Source organism: Cinclus cinclus, chromosome 35, assembly GCF_963662255.1.
Source record: "Cinclus cinclus chromosome 35, bCinCin1.1, whole genome shotgun sequence".
Lineage (NCBI taxonomy): Eukaryota > Metazoa > Chordata > Aves > Passeriformes > Cinclidae > Cinclus > Cinclus cinclus.
The window spans coordinates 1,329,993-1,345,042 of record NC_085080.1 but is presented as its reverse complement, the minus strand read 5'-3'; the positions used below and the strand labels follow the sequence as shown (position 1 = coordinate 1,345,042).

Genomic DNA, 15,050 nt, shown 5'->3' with positions numbered 1-15,050 from the left:
GTGGAATTTTTGGGGTGAGTTTTTGGGGATTTTTGGGTGGAATTTTGGGATTTTCAGGTGGAATATTTGGGATGAATTTTGGGATTTTCGGGTGGAATTTTCGGGGTGAATTTTGGGATTTTTGGGTGGAATTTTCAGGGCAAATTTTAGGATTTTGGGTGGAATTTTTGGGGTGAATTTTGGGATTTTTGGGTGGAATTTTTGGGGTGTATTTTGGGATTTTTGGGTGGAATTTTCGGGATGAATTTTGGGATTTTTGGGTGGAATTTTTGGGGGTGAATTTTGGGATATTCAGGTGGAATTTTTGGGGTGAATTTTGGGATATTCAGGTGGAATTTTTGGGGTGAATTTTGGGATTTTCGGGTGGAATTTTTGGGGTGAATTTTGGGATTTTCGGGTGGAATTTTCGGGGCAAATTTTGGGACTTTTGGGTGGAATTTTTGGGGTGAATTTTGGGATTTTTGGGTGGAATTTTCAGGGCAAATTTTAGGATGTTTGGGTGGAATTTTTGGGGTGAATTTTGGGATTTTTGGGTGGAATTTTTGGGGTGAATTTTGGGGTTTTCCGGTGGAATTTTTTGGGTGAATTTTGGGGATTTTCGGGGTGAATTTTGGGATTTTCGGTTGGAATTTCTGGGGTGAATTTTGGGATTTCTGGGTGGAATTTTTGGGGTGAATTTTGGGATTTTTGGGTGGAATTTTTGGGGTGAATTTTGGGATTTTTGGGTGGAATTTTTGGGGTGAGTTTTGGGGATTTTCAGGTGGAATGTTGGGGTTTTCGGGTGGAATATTCGGGATGAATTTTGGGATTTTCGGGTGGAATTTTTGGGGTGAATTTTGGGATATTCAGGTGGAATTTTTGGGGTGAATTTTGGGATTTTCGGGTGGAATTTTTGGGGTGAGTTTTGGAGATTTTCTGGTGGAATTTTGGAATTTTTGGGTGGAATTTTTGGGGAGAATTTTGGGATTTTCGGGTGGAATTTTTGGGGTGAATTTTGGGATTTTCGCGTGGAATTTTTGGGGCGAATTTTGGGATTTTCAGGTGGAATTTTTGGGGTGAGTTTTGGAGATTTTCTGGTGGAATTTTGGGGTTTTCGGGTGGAATATTCGGGATGAATTTTGGGATTTTCGGGTGGAATTTTTGGGGTTAGTTTTGGGATTTTCGGTTGGAATTTTTGGGATGAGTTTTGAGGACTTTTGGGCTGAATTTTGGGGTGGTTTTTTTTTTATTTTTTGGGGATTTTCAGACGCCAAGGGTCTGTCGAACCCGTCCGAGGTGGAGCTGCTGAGGGAGAAGGTTTACGCCTCGCTTGAATCGTACTGCAAACAGAAATACCCCGAGCAGCAGGGCAGGTCAGGGTTTGGGGGGAAAAAAGGGGATTTTGGGCAAAAATGGGGAGAAATGGGGGGGAAAGGGGGAAAATGGGGGGAAATGTGGGGAAAATGGGCAAAAATGGGAATAAATGGGGAAAAAAAGTGGCGTGAACAGGTGAGGAGCGGGAGTGGGGAATTTTGGGGCGAATTGCGGGGATTTTTGGGTCCTTGCAGGTTCGCCAAGCTGCTCCTTCGGCTGCCGGCGCTTCGCTCCATCGGCCTCAAGTGCTTGGAGCATCTTTTCTTCTTCAAACTGATCGGGGACACCCCCATCGACACCTTCCTCATGGAGATGCTCGAGGCTCCCCATCAGCTCTCCTGAACCCCCTCCCCAAAAAGAGAAAAGAATTAAAAATATCGCAGCGTTTGGATATTTCCCATCTCCCGTCAACGGCCCCCTTCGGGAAAAAAATAAATCAATAAAGGAAGAACATTTTCCAAAAAAAAATAGAATTTAAGTATTGATTGGTTAAAGGAAATGTAATTGGTAATTGTTTTGGAATAATGGGGGAAATCAGAATAAATGGGGAAAAATGGGAAAAAGTGGGGAAAAAGAGGGGAAAAATGGGAAAAAATGGGAATAAATGGGGAAAAAATGGGGAAAAAATGGGAATAAATAGGAAAAAGTGGGGAAAAAATGGGGAAAAAAATCAGAAAAAATTAGAAAAAATGGGAAAAAATGGGGAAAAAAATGGGAAAAAATGGGAAAAAAATGGGAAAAAAATCACAATAAATTGGGAAAAAAATGGGGGAAAATGGGGAAAAATGGGAATAAACTGAGAAACAAAGGGAAAAAAATTGGGAAAAAATTGGGAAAAAAATGGCAAAAAATGGGGAAAAAATGGGGAAAAAATGGGAAAAAATGGGGAAAAAATGGGGAAAAATGGGAAAAAATGGAGAAAAAAATGGAGAAACAAAGGGAAAAAAATTGGGAAAAAAATTGGGGAAAAAATGGCAAAAAATGGGGAAAAAATGGGGAAAAATTGGGAAAAAATGGCAAAAAATGGGGAAAAAATGGGAAAAAAATGGGGAAAAAATGGGGAATAAATGGGAAAAAAATGGGGAAAAAATGGGAAAAAATGGGGAATAAATGGGAAAAAATGGGGAAAAAAATTGGAAAAAATGGGAGAAAATGGGGAAAATGGGGAAAAACGGGAAAAAATGGGGAAGAAATGGGGAAAATTGGAGAAAAAATGGGCAAAAATGGGAATAAATGGGGAAAAAAAGTGGCGTGAAGGGGCGAGGAGCGGGAGTGGGGAATTTTGGGGCGAATTGCGGGGATTTTTGGGTCCTTGCAGGTTCGCCAAGCTGCTCCTTCGGCTGCCGGCGCTTCGCTCCATCGGCCTCAAGTGCTCGGAGCATCTTTTGTTCTTCAAAGTGATCGGGGACACCCCCATGGACACCTTCCTCATGGAGATGCTCGAGGCTCCCCATCAGCTCTCCTGAACCCCCTCCCCAAAAAGAGAAAAGAATTAAAAATATCGCAGCGTTTGGATATTTCCCATCTCCCGTCAACGGCCCCCTTCGGGAAAAAAATAAATCAATAAAGGAAGAACATTTTCCAAAAAAAAAATAGAATTTAAGTATTGATTGGTTAAAGGAAATGTAATTGGTAATTGTTTTGGAATAATGGGGGGAATCAGAATAAATGGGGAAAAATGGGGAAAAATGGGAATAAATGGGGAAAAAATGGGGAAAAAATGGGAAAAAATGGGAAAAAAATCGGAATAAATGGGAAAAAGTGGGGAAAAAATGGGAAAAAATGGGAAAAAATGGAGAAAAAATGGGAATAAATGGGGAAAAAATGGGGAAAAAATGGAGAAACAAGGGGAAAAAAATTGGGAAAAAATTGGGGAAAAAATGGGAAAAAAAATGGGGAAAAATTGGGAAAAAATGGGGAAAAAATGGGAAAAAAATGGGCAAAAATTTGGAAAAAATGGGAAAAAAATGGGGAAAAAATGGGAAAAAATCAGAATAAATGGGGAAAACAATTTGGAAAAAATGGGAAAAAAATGGGAATAAATGGGAAAAAATCAGAATAAATGGGGGAAAAAATGGGGAAAATGTGGAAAAATGGGAAAAAACGGGAAAAAATGGGAAAAAACGGGAAAAAATGGGGAAGAAATGGGGAAAATTGGAGAAAAAATGGGAATAAATGGGGAAAAAAAGTGGCGTGAAGGGGCGAGGAGCGGGAGTGGGGAATTTTGGGGCGAATTGCGGGGATTTTTGGGTCCTTGCAGGTTCGCCAAGCTGCTCCTTCGGCTGCCGGCGCTTCGCTCCATCGGCCTCAAGTGCTCGGAGCATCTTTTGTTCTTCAAAGTGATCGGGGACACCCCCATGGACACCTTCCTCATGGAGATGCTCGAGGCTCCCCATCAGCTCTCCTGAACCCCCTCCCCAAAAAGAGAAAAGAATTAAAAATATCGCAGCGTTTGGATATTTCCCATCTCCCGTCAACGGCCCCCTTCGGGAAAAAAATAAATCAATAAAGGAAGAACATTTTCCAAAAAAAAATAGAATTTAAGTATTGATTGGTTAAAGGAAATGTAATTGGTAATTGTTTTGGAATAATGGGGGGAATCAGAATAAATGGGGAAAAATGGAGAAAAATGGGAATAAATGGGGAAAAGTGGGGAAAAAATGGGGAAAAATGGGAAAAAAATGGGAAAAAATGGGGAAAAAATGGGGAAAAAATGGGAAAAAAATCAGAAAAAATGGGGAAAAAAATGGGGAAAAATGTGGAAAAATGGAAAAAAAACGGGAAAAAATCAGAATAAATGGGGAAAAAATGGGAAAAAATCAGAATAAATGGGGAAAAAATGGGGAAAAATGGAAAAAAATGGAGAAAAAACTGAGAAACAAAGGGAAAAAATTGGGAAAAAATTGGGGAAAAAATGGGCAAAAATGGGGAAAAAATGGAGAAAAAATGGGAATAAATGGGAAAAAAATGGGGAAAAAATGGGAAAAAGTGGGGGAAAAGTGGGGAAAAATGGGGAAAAAATGGGGAAAAAAATGGAAAAAATGGGAAAAAAATGGGGAAAAATGGGTAAAAAAATGGGAATAAATGGGAAAAATGGAAAAAAACGGGAAAAAATCAGAATAAATGGGGAAAAAGTGGGAAAAAAATGGAGAAAAAATGGGAATAAATGGGAAAAAGTGGGGGAAAAATGAAAAAAAATGGGGAAAAAATGGGAAAAAATGGGGAAAAATGGGGAAAAATGTGGAAAAATGGGAAAAAACGGAAAAAATGGGGGAAAAACGGGAAAAAATGGGGAAGAAATGGGGAAAATTGGAGAAAAAATGGGAATAAATGGGGACAAAAAAAGTGGCGTGAAGGGGCGAGGAGCGGGAGTGGGGAATTTTGGGGCGAATTGCGGGGATTTTTGGGTCCTTGCAGGTTCGCCAAGCTGCTCCTTCGGCTGCCGGCGCTTCGCTCCATCGGCCTCAAGTGCTCGGAGCATCTTTTGTTCTTCAAAGTGATCGGGGACACCCCCATGGACACCTTCCTCATGGAGATGCTCGAGGCTCCCCATCAGCTCTCCTGAACCCCCTCCCCAAAAAGAGAAAAGAATTAAAAATATCGCAGCGTTTGGATATTTCCCATCTCCCGTCAACGGCCCCCTTCGGGAAAAAAATAAATCAATAAAGGAAGAACATTTTCCAAAAAAAAATAGAATTTAAGTATTAATTGGTTAAAGGAAATGTAATTGGTAATTGTTTTGGAATAATGGGGGAAATCAGAATAAATGGGGAAAAAATGGGGAAAAATGGGAATAAATGGGGAAAAAATGGGGAAAAATGGGAAAAAATGGGAAAAAGTGGGGGAAAAATGGGAAAAAAATCGGAATAAATGGGAAAAAGTGGGGAAAAAATGGAGAAAAAATGGGAATAAAATGGAGAAAAAATGGGAATAAATGGGAAAAAAATGGGGAAAAAATTGGGAATAAATGGGAAAAAAGGGGAAAAAATGGGAAAAAATGGGAAAAAATGGAAAAAAACGGGAAAAAAATGGCAAAAAAATCAGAATAAATGGGGAAAAAATGGGGAAAAATGTGGAAAAATATCAGAATAAATTGGGAAAAAAATGGGGAAAAAATGGGGAAAAATGGGGAAAAAGTGGGAAAAAATGGGAAAAATGGGAAAAAATGGGAAAAATGGGGAAAAAATTGGAAAAATTGGAGAAAAAATGGGGAAAAATGGGAAAAAATGGAGAAACAAGGGGAAAAAAATTGGGAAAAAATTGGGGAAAAAATGGCAAAAAATGGGGAAAAATTGGGAAAAAATGGGGAAAAAAATGGGAAAAAAATGGGGAAAAATTGGGAATAAATGGGGAAAAAAATGGGGAAAAAATGGGAAAAAATTGGGAATAAATGGGGAAAACAATTTGGAAAAAATGGGAAAAAAATGGGAATAAATGGGAAAAAATCAGAATAAATGGGGGAAAAAATGGGGAAAATGTGGAAAAATGGGAAAAAACGGGAAAAAAAGGGGAAAAACGGGAAAAAATGGGGAACAAATGGGGAAAATTGGAGAAAAAATGGGCAAAAATGGGAATAAATGGGGAAAAAAAGTGGCGTGAAGGGGCGAGGAGCGGGAGTGGGGAATTTTGGGGCGAATTGCGGGGATTTTTGGGTCCTTGCAGGTTCGCCAAGCTGCTCCTTCGGCTGCCGGCGCTTCGCTCCATCGGCCTCAAGTGCTCGGAGCATCTTTTGTTCTTCAAAGTGATCGGGGACACCCCCATGGACACCTTCCTCATGGAGATGCTCGAGGCTCCCCATCAGCTCTCCTGAACCCCCTCCCCAAAAAGAGAAAAGAATTAAAAATATCGCAGCGTTTGGATATTTCCCATCTCCCGTCAACGGCCCCCTTCGGGAAAAAAATAAATCAATAAAGGAAGAACATTTTCCAAAAAAAAAATAGAATTTAAGTATTGATTGGTTAAAGGAAATGTAATTGGTAATTGTTTTGGAATAATGGGTGAAATCAGAATAAATGGGGAAAAAATGGGGAAAAATGGGAATAAATGGGAAAAAAATGGGGAAAAATGGGAAAAAATGGGAAAAAGTGGGGGAAAAATGGGAAAAAATGGGAAAAAAATCGGAATAAATGGGAAAAAGTGGGGAAAAAATGGGAAAAAATGGGAAAAAAATGGAGAAAAAATGGGAATAAATGGGGAAAAAACGGGGAAAAAATTGGGAATAAATGGCAAAAAATGGGGAAAAAAAATGGGAAAAAATGGAAAAAATGGGGAAAAAATGGCAAAAAAATCAGAATAAATGGGGAAAAAAATGGGGGAAAATGTGGAAAAATATCAGAATAAATTGGGAAAAAAATGGGGAAAAAATGGGGAAAAATGGGGAAAAAGTGGGAAAAAAGGGGAAAAATTGGGAAAAAATGGGAAAAAATGGGTAAAAATAGGAAAAATTGGAGAAAAAATGGGGAAAAATGGCAAAAAATGGAGAAAAAATTGGAGAAACAAGGGGAAAAAAATTGGGAAAAAATTGGGGAAAAAATGGGAAAAAAATGGGGAAAAATTGGGAAAAAATGGGGAAAAAATGGGAAAAAAATGGGCAAAAATTTGGAAAAAATGGGAAAAAAATGGGGAAAAAATGGGAAAAAATCAGAATAAATGGGGAAAAAAATTTGGAAAAAATGGGAAAAAAATGGGAATAAATGGGAAAAAATCAGAATAAATGGGGGAAAAAATGGGGACAATGTGGAGAAATGGGAAAAAACGGGAAAAAAATGGAGAAAACGGGAAAAAATGGGGAAGAAATGGGGAAAATTGGAGAAAAAATGGGAATAAATGGGGAAAAAGTGGGGGAAAAATGGGAAAAAATCAGAATAAATGGTGAAAAAATGGGGAAAAATGTGGAAAAACGGGAAAAAACGAGAGAAAATGGGGAAAAACGGGAAAAAATGGGGAAGAAATGGGGAAAATTGGAGAAAAAATGGGAATAAATGGGGAAAAAAAGTGGCGTGAAGGGGCGAGGAGCGGGAGTGGGGAATTTTGGGGCGAATTGCGGGGATTTTTGGGTCCTTGCAGGTTCGCCAAGCTGCTCCTTCGGCTGCCGGCGCTTCGCTCCATCGGCCTCAAGTGCTCGGAGCATCTTTTGTTCTTCAAAGTGATCGGGGACACCCCCATGGACACCTTCCTCATGGAGATGCTCGAGGCTCCCCATCAGCTCTCCTGAACCCCCTCCCCAAAAAGAGAAAAGAATTAAAAATATCGCAGCGTTTGGATATTTCCCATCTCCCGTCAACGGCCCCCTTCGGGAAAAAAATAAATCAATAAAGGAAGAACATTTTCCAAAAAAAAATAGAATTTAAGTATTAATTGGTTAAAGGAAATGTAATTGGTAATTGTTTTGGAATAATGGGGGGAATCAGAATAAATGGGGAAAAATGGGGAAAAAATGGGAATAAATGGGAATAAATGGGGAAAAATGGGAAAAAGTGGGGAAAAAATGGGAAAAAAATCGGAATAAATGGGAAAAAGTGGGGAAAAAATGGAGAAAAAATGGGAATAAAATGGAGAAAAAATGGGAATAAATGGGAAAAAAATGGGGAAAAAATTGGGAATAAATGGGAAAAAAGGGGAAAAAATGGGAAAAAATGGGAATAAATGGGAAAAAAAGGGAAAAAAATGGCAAAAAAATCAGAATAAATGGGGAAAAAATGGGGAAAAATGTGGTAAAATATCAGAATAAATTGGGAAAAAAATGGGGAAAAAATGGGGAAAAATGGGGAAAAAGTGGGAAAAAATGGGAAAAATGGGAAAAAATGGGAAAAATGGGGAAAAAATTGGAAAAAATGGAGAAAAAATGGGAAAAAAATCGGAATAAATGGGAAAAAGTGGGGAAAAAATGCAGAAAAAAATGGGAATAAAATGGAGAAAAAATGGGAAAAAATGGAATAAAAAGGGAAAAAAATGGCAAAAAAATCAGACTAAATGGGGAAAAAATGGGGAAAAATGTGGTAAAATATCAGAATAAATTGGGAAAAAAATGGGGAAAAAATGGGGAAAAATGGGAATAAATGGGAAAAAATGGGGAAAAAATGGGGGAAAATGGGAAAAAATGGAGAAAAAAATGGAGAAACAAAGGGAAAAAAATTGGGAAAAAAATTGGGGAAAAAATGGCAAAAAATGGGGAAAAAATGGGGAAAAATTGGGAAAAAATGGGGAAAAAATGGGAAAAAAATGGGGAAAAAATGGGGAATAAATGGGAAAAAAATGGGGAAAAAATGGGAAAAAATTGGGAATAAATGGGAAAAAATGGGGAAAAAAATTGGAAAAAATGGGAGAAAATGGGGAAAATGGGGAAAAACGGGAAAAAATGGGGAAAAAATGGGGAAAATTGGAGAAAAAATGGGCAAAAATGGGAATGAATGGGGGAAAAAAAGTGGCGTGAAGGGGCGAGGAGTGGGAGTGGGGAATTTTGGGGCGAATTGCGGGGATTTTTGGGTCCTTGCAGGTTCGCCAAGCTGCTCCTTCGGCTGCCGGCGCTTCGCTCCATCGGCCTCAAGTGCTCGGAGCATCTTTTGTTCTTCAAAGTGATCGGGGACACCCCCATGGACACCTTCCTCATGGAGATGCTCGAGGCTCCCCATCAGCTCTCCTGAACCCCCTCCCCAAAAAGAGAAAAGAATTAAAAATATCGCAGCGTTTGGATATTTCCCATCTCCCGTCAACGGCCCCCTTCGGGAAAAAAATAAATCAATAAAGGAAGAACATTTTCCAAAAAAAAATAGAATTTAAGTATTGATTGGTTAAAGGAAATGTAATTGGTAATTGTTTTGGAATAATGGGGGAAATCAGAATAAATGGGGAAAAATGGGGAAAAAATGGGAAAAAGTGGGGAAAAAATGGGAAAAAATGGAGAAAAAATGGGAAAAAAATCGGAATAAATGGGAAAAAGTGGGGAAAAAATGCAGAAAAAAATGGGAATAAAATGGAGAAAAAATGGGAAAAAATGGAATAAAAAGGGAAAAAAATGGCAAAAAAATCAGACTAAATGGGGAAAAAATGGGGAAAAATGTGGTAAAATATCAGAATAAATTGGGAAAAAAATGGGGAAAAAATGGGGAAAAATGGGAATAAATGGGAAAAAAATGGGGAAAAAATGGGGGAAAATGGGAAAAAATGGAGAAAAAAATGGAGAAACAAAGGGAAAAAAATTGGGAAAAAAATTGGGGAAAAAATGGCAAAAAATGGGGAAAAAATGGGGAAAAATTGGGAAAAAATGGGGAAAAAATGGGAAAAAAATGGGGAAAAAATGGGGAATAAATGGGAAAAAAATGGGGAAAAAATGGGAAAAAATTGGGAATAAATGGGAAAAAATGGGGAAAAAAATTGGAAAAAATGGGAGAAAATGGGGAAAATGGGGAAAAACGGGAAAAAATGGGGAAAAAATGGGGAAAATTGGAGAAAAAATGGGCAAAAATGGGAATGAATGGGGGAAAAAAAGTGGCGTGAAGGGGCGAGGAGCGGGAGTGGGGAATTTTGGGGCGAATTGCGGGGATTTTTGGGTCCTTGCAGGTTCGCCAAGCTGCTCCTTCGGCTGCCGGCGCTTCGCTCCATCGGCCTCAAGTGCTCGGAGCATCTTTTGTTCTTCAAAGTGATCGGGGACACCCCCATGGACACCTTCCTCATGGAGATGCTCGAGGCTCCCCATCAGCTCTCCTGAACCCCCTCCCCAAAAAGAGAAAAGAATTAAAAATATCGCAGCGTTTGGATATTTCCCATCTCCCGTCAACGGCCCCCTTCGGGAAAAAAATAAATCAATAAAGGAAGAACATTTTCCAAAAAAAAATAGAATTTAAGTATTGATTGGTTAAAGGAAATGTAATTGGTAATTGTTTTGGAATAATGGGGGAAATCAGAATAAATGGGGAAAAAATGGGGAAAAATGGGAATAAATGGGGAAAAAATGGGGAAAAATGGGAAAAAATGGGAAAAAGTGGGGAAAAAATGGGAAAAAAATCGGAATAAATGGGAAAAAGTGGGGAAAAAATGGAGAAAAAATGGGAATAAAATGGAGAAAAAATGGGAATAAATGGGAAAAAATGGAAAAAAAAGGGAAAAAAATGGCAAAAAAATCAGAATAAATGGGGAAAAAATGGGGAAAAATGTGGAAAAATATCAGAATAAATTGGGAAAAAAATGGGGAAAAAATGGGGAAAAATGGGGAAAAAGTGGGAAAAAATGGGAAAAATGGGAAAAAATGGGAAAAATGGGGAAAAAATTGGAAAAATTGGAGAAAAAATGGGGAAAAATGGGAAAAAATGGAGAAACAAGGGGAAAAAAATTGGGAAAAAATTGGGGAAAAAATGGCAAAAAATGGGGAAAAATTGGGAAAAATGGGGAAAAAAATGGGAAAAAAATGGGGAAAAATTGGGAATAAATGGGGAAAAAAATGGGGAAAAAATGGGAAAAAATTGGGAATAAATGGGGAAAACAATTTGGAAAAAATGGGAAAAAAATGGGAATAAATGGGAAAAAATCAGAATAAATGGGGGAAAAAATGGGGAAACGTGGAAAAATGGGAAAAAACGGGAAAAAATGGGGGAAAAACGGGATAAAATGGGGAAGAAATGGGGAAAATTGGAGAAAAAATGGGAATAAATGGGGAAAAAAAGTGGCGTGAAGGGGCGAGGAGCGGGAGTGGGGAATTTTGGGGCGAATTGCGGGGATTTTTGGGTCCTTGCAGGTTCGCCAAGCTGCTCCTTCGGCTGCCGGCGCTTCGCTCCATCGGCCTCAAGTGCTCGGAGCATCTTTTGTTCTTCAAAGTGATCGGGGACACCCCCATGGACACCTTCCTCATGGAGATGCTCGAGGCTCCCCATCAGCTCTCCTGAACCCCCTCCCCAAAAAGAGAAAAGAATTAAAAATATCGCAGCGTTTGGATATTTCCCATCTCCCGTCAACGGCCCCCTTCGGGAAAAAAATAAATCAATAAAGGAAGAACATTTTCCAAAAAAAAAATAGAATTTAAGTATTGATTGGTTAAAGGAAATGTAATTGGTAATTGTTTTGGAATAATGGGGGGAATCAGAATAAATGGGGAAAAATGGAGAAAAATGGGAATAAATGGGTAAAAATGGGGAAAAAATGGGAAAAAATGGGAAAAAAATCGGAATAAATGGGAAAAAGTGGGGAAAAAATGGGAAAAAATGGGAAAAAATGGAGAAAAAATGGGAATAAATGGGGAAAAAATGGGGAAAAAATGGAGAAACAAGGGGAAAAAAATTGGGAAAAAATTGGGGAAAAAATGGGAAAAAAAATGGGGAAAAATTGGGAAAAAATGGGGAAAAAATGGGAAAAAAATGGGCAAAAATTTGGAAAAAATGGGAAAAAAATGGGGAAAAAATGGGAAAAAATCAGAATAAATGGGGAAAACAATTTGGAAAAAATGGGAAAAAAATGGGAATAAATGGGAAAAAATCAGAATAAATGGGGGAAAAAATGGGGAAAATGTGGAAAAATGGGAAAAAACGGGAAAAAATGGGAAAAAACGGGAAAAAATGGGGAAGAAATGGGGAAAATTGGAGAAAAAATGGGAATAAATGGGGAAAAAAAGTGGCGTGAAGGGGCGAGGAGCGGGAGTGGGGAATTTTGGGGCGAATTGCGGGGATTTTTGGGTCCTTGCAGGTTCGCCAAGCTGCTCCTTCGGCTGCCGGCGCTTCGCTCCATCGGCCTCAAGTGCTCGGAGCATCTTTTGTTCTTCAAAGTGATCGGGGACACCCCCATGGACACCTTCCTCATGGAGATGCTCGAGGCTCCCCATCAGCTCTCCTGAACCCCCTCCCCAAAAAGAGAAAAGAATTAAAAATATCGCAGCGTTTGGATATTTCCCATCTCCCGTCAACGGCCCCCTTCGGGAAAAAAATAAATCAATAAAGGAAGAAAATTTTCCAAAAAAAAAATAGAATTTAAGTATTGATTGGTTAAAGGAAATGTAATTGGTAATTGTTTTGGAATAATGGGGGAAATCAGAATAAATGGGGAAAAATGGAGATAAATGGGAATAAATGGGAATAAATGGGGAAAAATGGGGAAAAAGTGGGGAAAAAGTGGGGAAAAAATGGGAAAAAAATCGGAATAAATGGGAAAAAGTGAGGAAAAAATGGGGAAAAAAGGGGAAAAAATGGGAAAAAAATGGAGAAAAAATGGGAAACAAGGGGAAAAAATTGGGAAAAATATTGGGGAAAAAATGGCAAAAAACTGGGGAAAAATTGGGAAAAAATGGGAAAAAATGGGGAAAAAAATGGGGAAACAATGGGAAAAAATTGGGAATAAATGGGGGAAAAAATGGGAAAAGAATGGGAAAAAAATCAGAATAAATGGGGGGAAAAATGGGGAAAAATGTGGAAAAATGGGAAAAACGGGAAAAAATCAGAATAAATGGGCTAAAAATGGGAAAAAAATGGAGAAAATATGGGAATAAATGGGAAAAAATGGGAAAAAATTGGGAATAAATGGGAAAAAATGGGGGAAAAAAATGAGAAAAAAATGGGAAAAAAATGGGAAAAAAATGGGGAAAAATCAGAATAAATGGGGAAAAAAAGGGTGAAAAATGTGGAAAAAACGGGAAAAAATGGGGAACAAATGGGGAAAATTGGAGAAAAAATGGGCAAAAATGGGGAAAAAAAGTGGCGTGAAGGGGCGAGGAGCGGGAGTGGGGAATTTTGGGGCGAATTGCGGGGATTTTTGGGTCCTTGCAGGTTCGCCAAGCTGCTCCTTCGGCTGCCGGCGCTTCGCTCCATCGGCCTCAAGTGCTCGGAGCATCTTTTGTTCTTCAAAGTGATCGGGGACACCCCCATGGACACCTTCCTCATGGAGATGCTCGAGGCTCCCCATCAGCTCTCCTGAACCCCCTCCCCAAAAAGAGAAAAGAATTAAAAATATCGCAGCGTTTGGATATTTCCCATCTCCCGTCAACGGCCCCCTTCGGGAAAAAAATAAATCAATAAAGGAAGAACATTTTCCAAAAAAAAAATAGAATTTAAGTATGGATTGGTTAAAGGAAATGTAATTGGTAATTGTTTTGGAATAATGGGGGAAATCAGAATAAATGGGGAAAAATGGGAAAAAGTGGGGAAAAAGAGGGGAAAAAATGGGAAAAAGTGGAGAAAAAATGGGGAAAAAATGGGAAAAAAAAATCAGAATAAATTGGGAAAAAATGGGGAAAAAAATTGGAAAAATAATTGGAAAAAATGGGAAAAAATGGGAAAAAAATCAGAATAAATGGGGAAAAAAATGGGAAAAAATGGGAAAAAAATCAGAATAAATGGGGAAAAAAATGGGAAAAAATGGGAAAAAAATGGAGAAAAAAAGGGAATAAATGGGAAAAAAATGGGGAAAAAATGGGGAAAAAATGGGGAAAAAATGGGAAAAATGGGAAAAAATGGAATAAAAAGGGAAAAAAATGGGGAAAAATTTGGAAAAATATCAGAATAAATTGGGAAAAAAATGGGGAAAAATGGGGAAAAATGGGGAAAAAGTGGGAAAAAATGGGAAAAATGGGAAAAAATGGGAAAAAATGGGGAAAAAATTGGAAAAATTGGAGAAAAAATGGGGGAAAATGGGAAAAAATGGAGAAAAAATGGAGAAACAAGGGGAAAAAAATTGGGAAAAAATTGGGGAAAAAATGGCAAAAAATGGGGAAAAATTGGGAAAAAATGGAGAAAAAATGGGAAAAAAATGGGGAAAAAATTGGAAATAAATGGGAAAAAATGGGGAATAAATGGGAAAAAAATGGGGAAAAAATGGGAAAAATTGGGAATAAATGGGGAAAAATGGGGAAAAAAAATTGGTAAAAATGGGAAAAAATCAGAATAAATGGGGAAAAAAATGTGGAAAAATGTGGGAAAATGGGAAAAACGGGAAAAAATGGGGAACAAATGGGGAAAATTGGAGAAAAAATGGGAATAAATGGGGAAAAAAAGTGGCGTGAAGGGGCGAGGAGCGGGAGTGGGGAATTTTGGGGCGAATTGCGGGGATTTTTGGGTCCTTGCAGGTTCGCCAAGCTGCTCCTTCGGCTGCCGGCGCTTCGCTCCATCGGCCTCAAGTGCTCGGAGCATCTTTTGTTCTTCAAAGTGATCGGGGACACCCCCATGGACACCTTCCTCATGGAGATGCTCGAGGCTCCCCATCAGCTCTCCTGAACCCCCTCCCCAAAAAGAGAAAAGAATTAAAAATATCGCAGCGTTTGGATATTTCCCATCTCCCGTCAACGGCCCCCTTCGGGAAAAAAATAAATCAATAAAGGAAGAACATTTTCCAAAAAAAAAATAGAATTTAAGTATTGATTGGTTAAAGGAAATGTAATTGGTAATTGTTTTGGAATAATGGGGGAAATCAGAATAAATGGGGAAAAATGGAGATAAATGGGAATAAATGGGAATAAATGGGGAAAAATGGGAAAAAGTGGGGAAAAAGTGGGGAAAAAATGGGAAAAAAATCGGAATAAATGGGAAAAAGTGAGGAAAAAATGGGGAAAAAAGGGGAAAAAATGGGAAAAAAATGGAGAAAAAATGGGAAACAAGGGGAAAAAATTGGGAAAAATATTGGGGAAAAAATGGCAAAAAACTGGGGAAAAATTGGGAAAAAATGGGAAAAAATGGGGAAAAAAATGGGGAAACAATGGGAAAAAATTGGGAATAAATGGGGGAAAA

The 15,050-nt window shown here is 38.5% G+C and overlaps 1 protein-coding gene across 1 annotated transcript; it reads left to right on the top strand.

Moving 5' to 3' along the window:
* The first annotated feature begins 694 nt into the window (after positions 1–694).
* On the top strand, positions 695–1,869 carry LOC134055807 (retinoic acid receptor RXR-beta-like). The gene is made up of 2 exons (XM_062512267.1): positions 695–1,352; positions 1,548–1,869. Exons 1-2 carry the CDS (start codon positions 1,180–1,182, stop codon positions 1,693–1,695), a joined length of 321 nt encoding a protein of 106 aa, XP_062368251.1. The 5' UTR covers positions 695–1,179; the 3' UTR covers positions 1,696–1,869.
* The last annotated feature ends 13,181 nt before the right edge of the window (positions 1,870–15,050 follow it).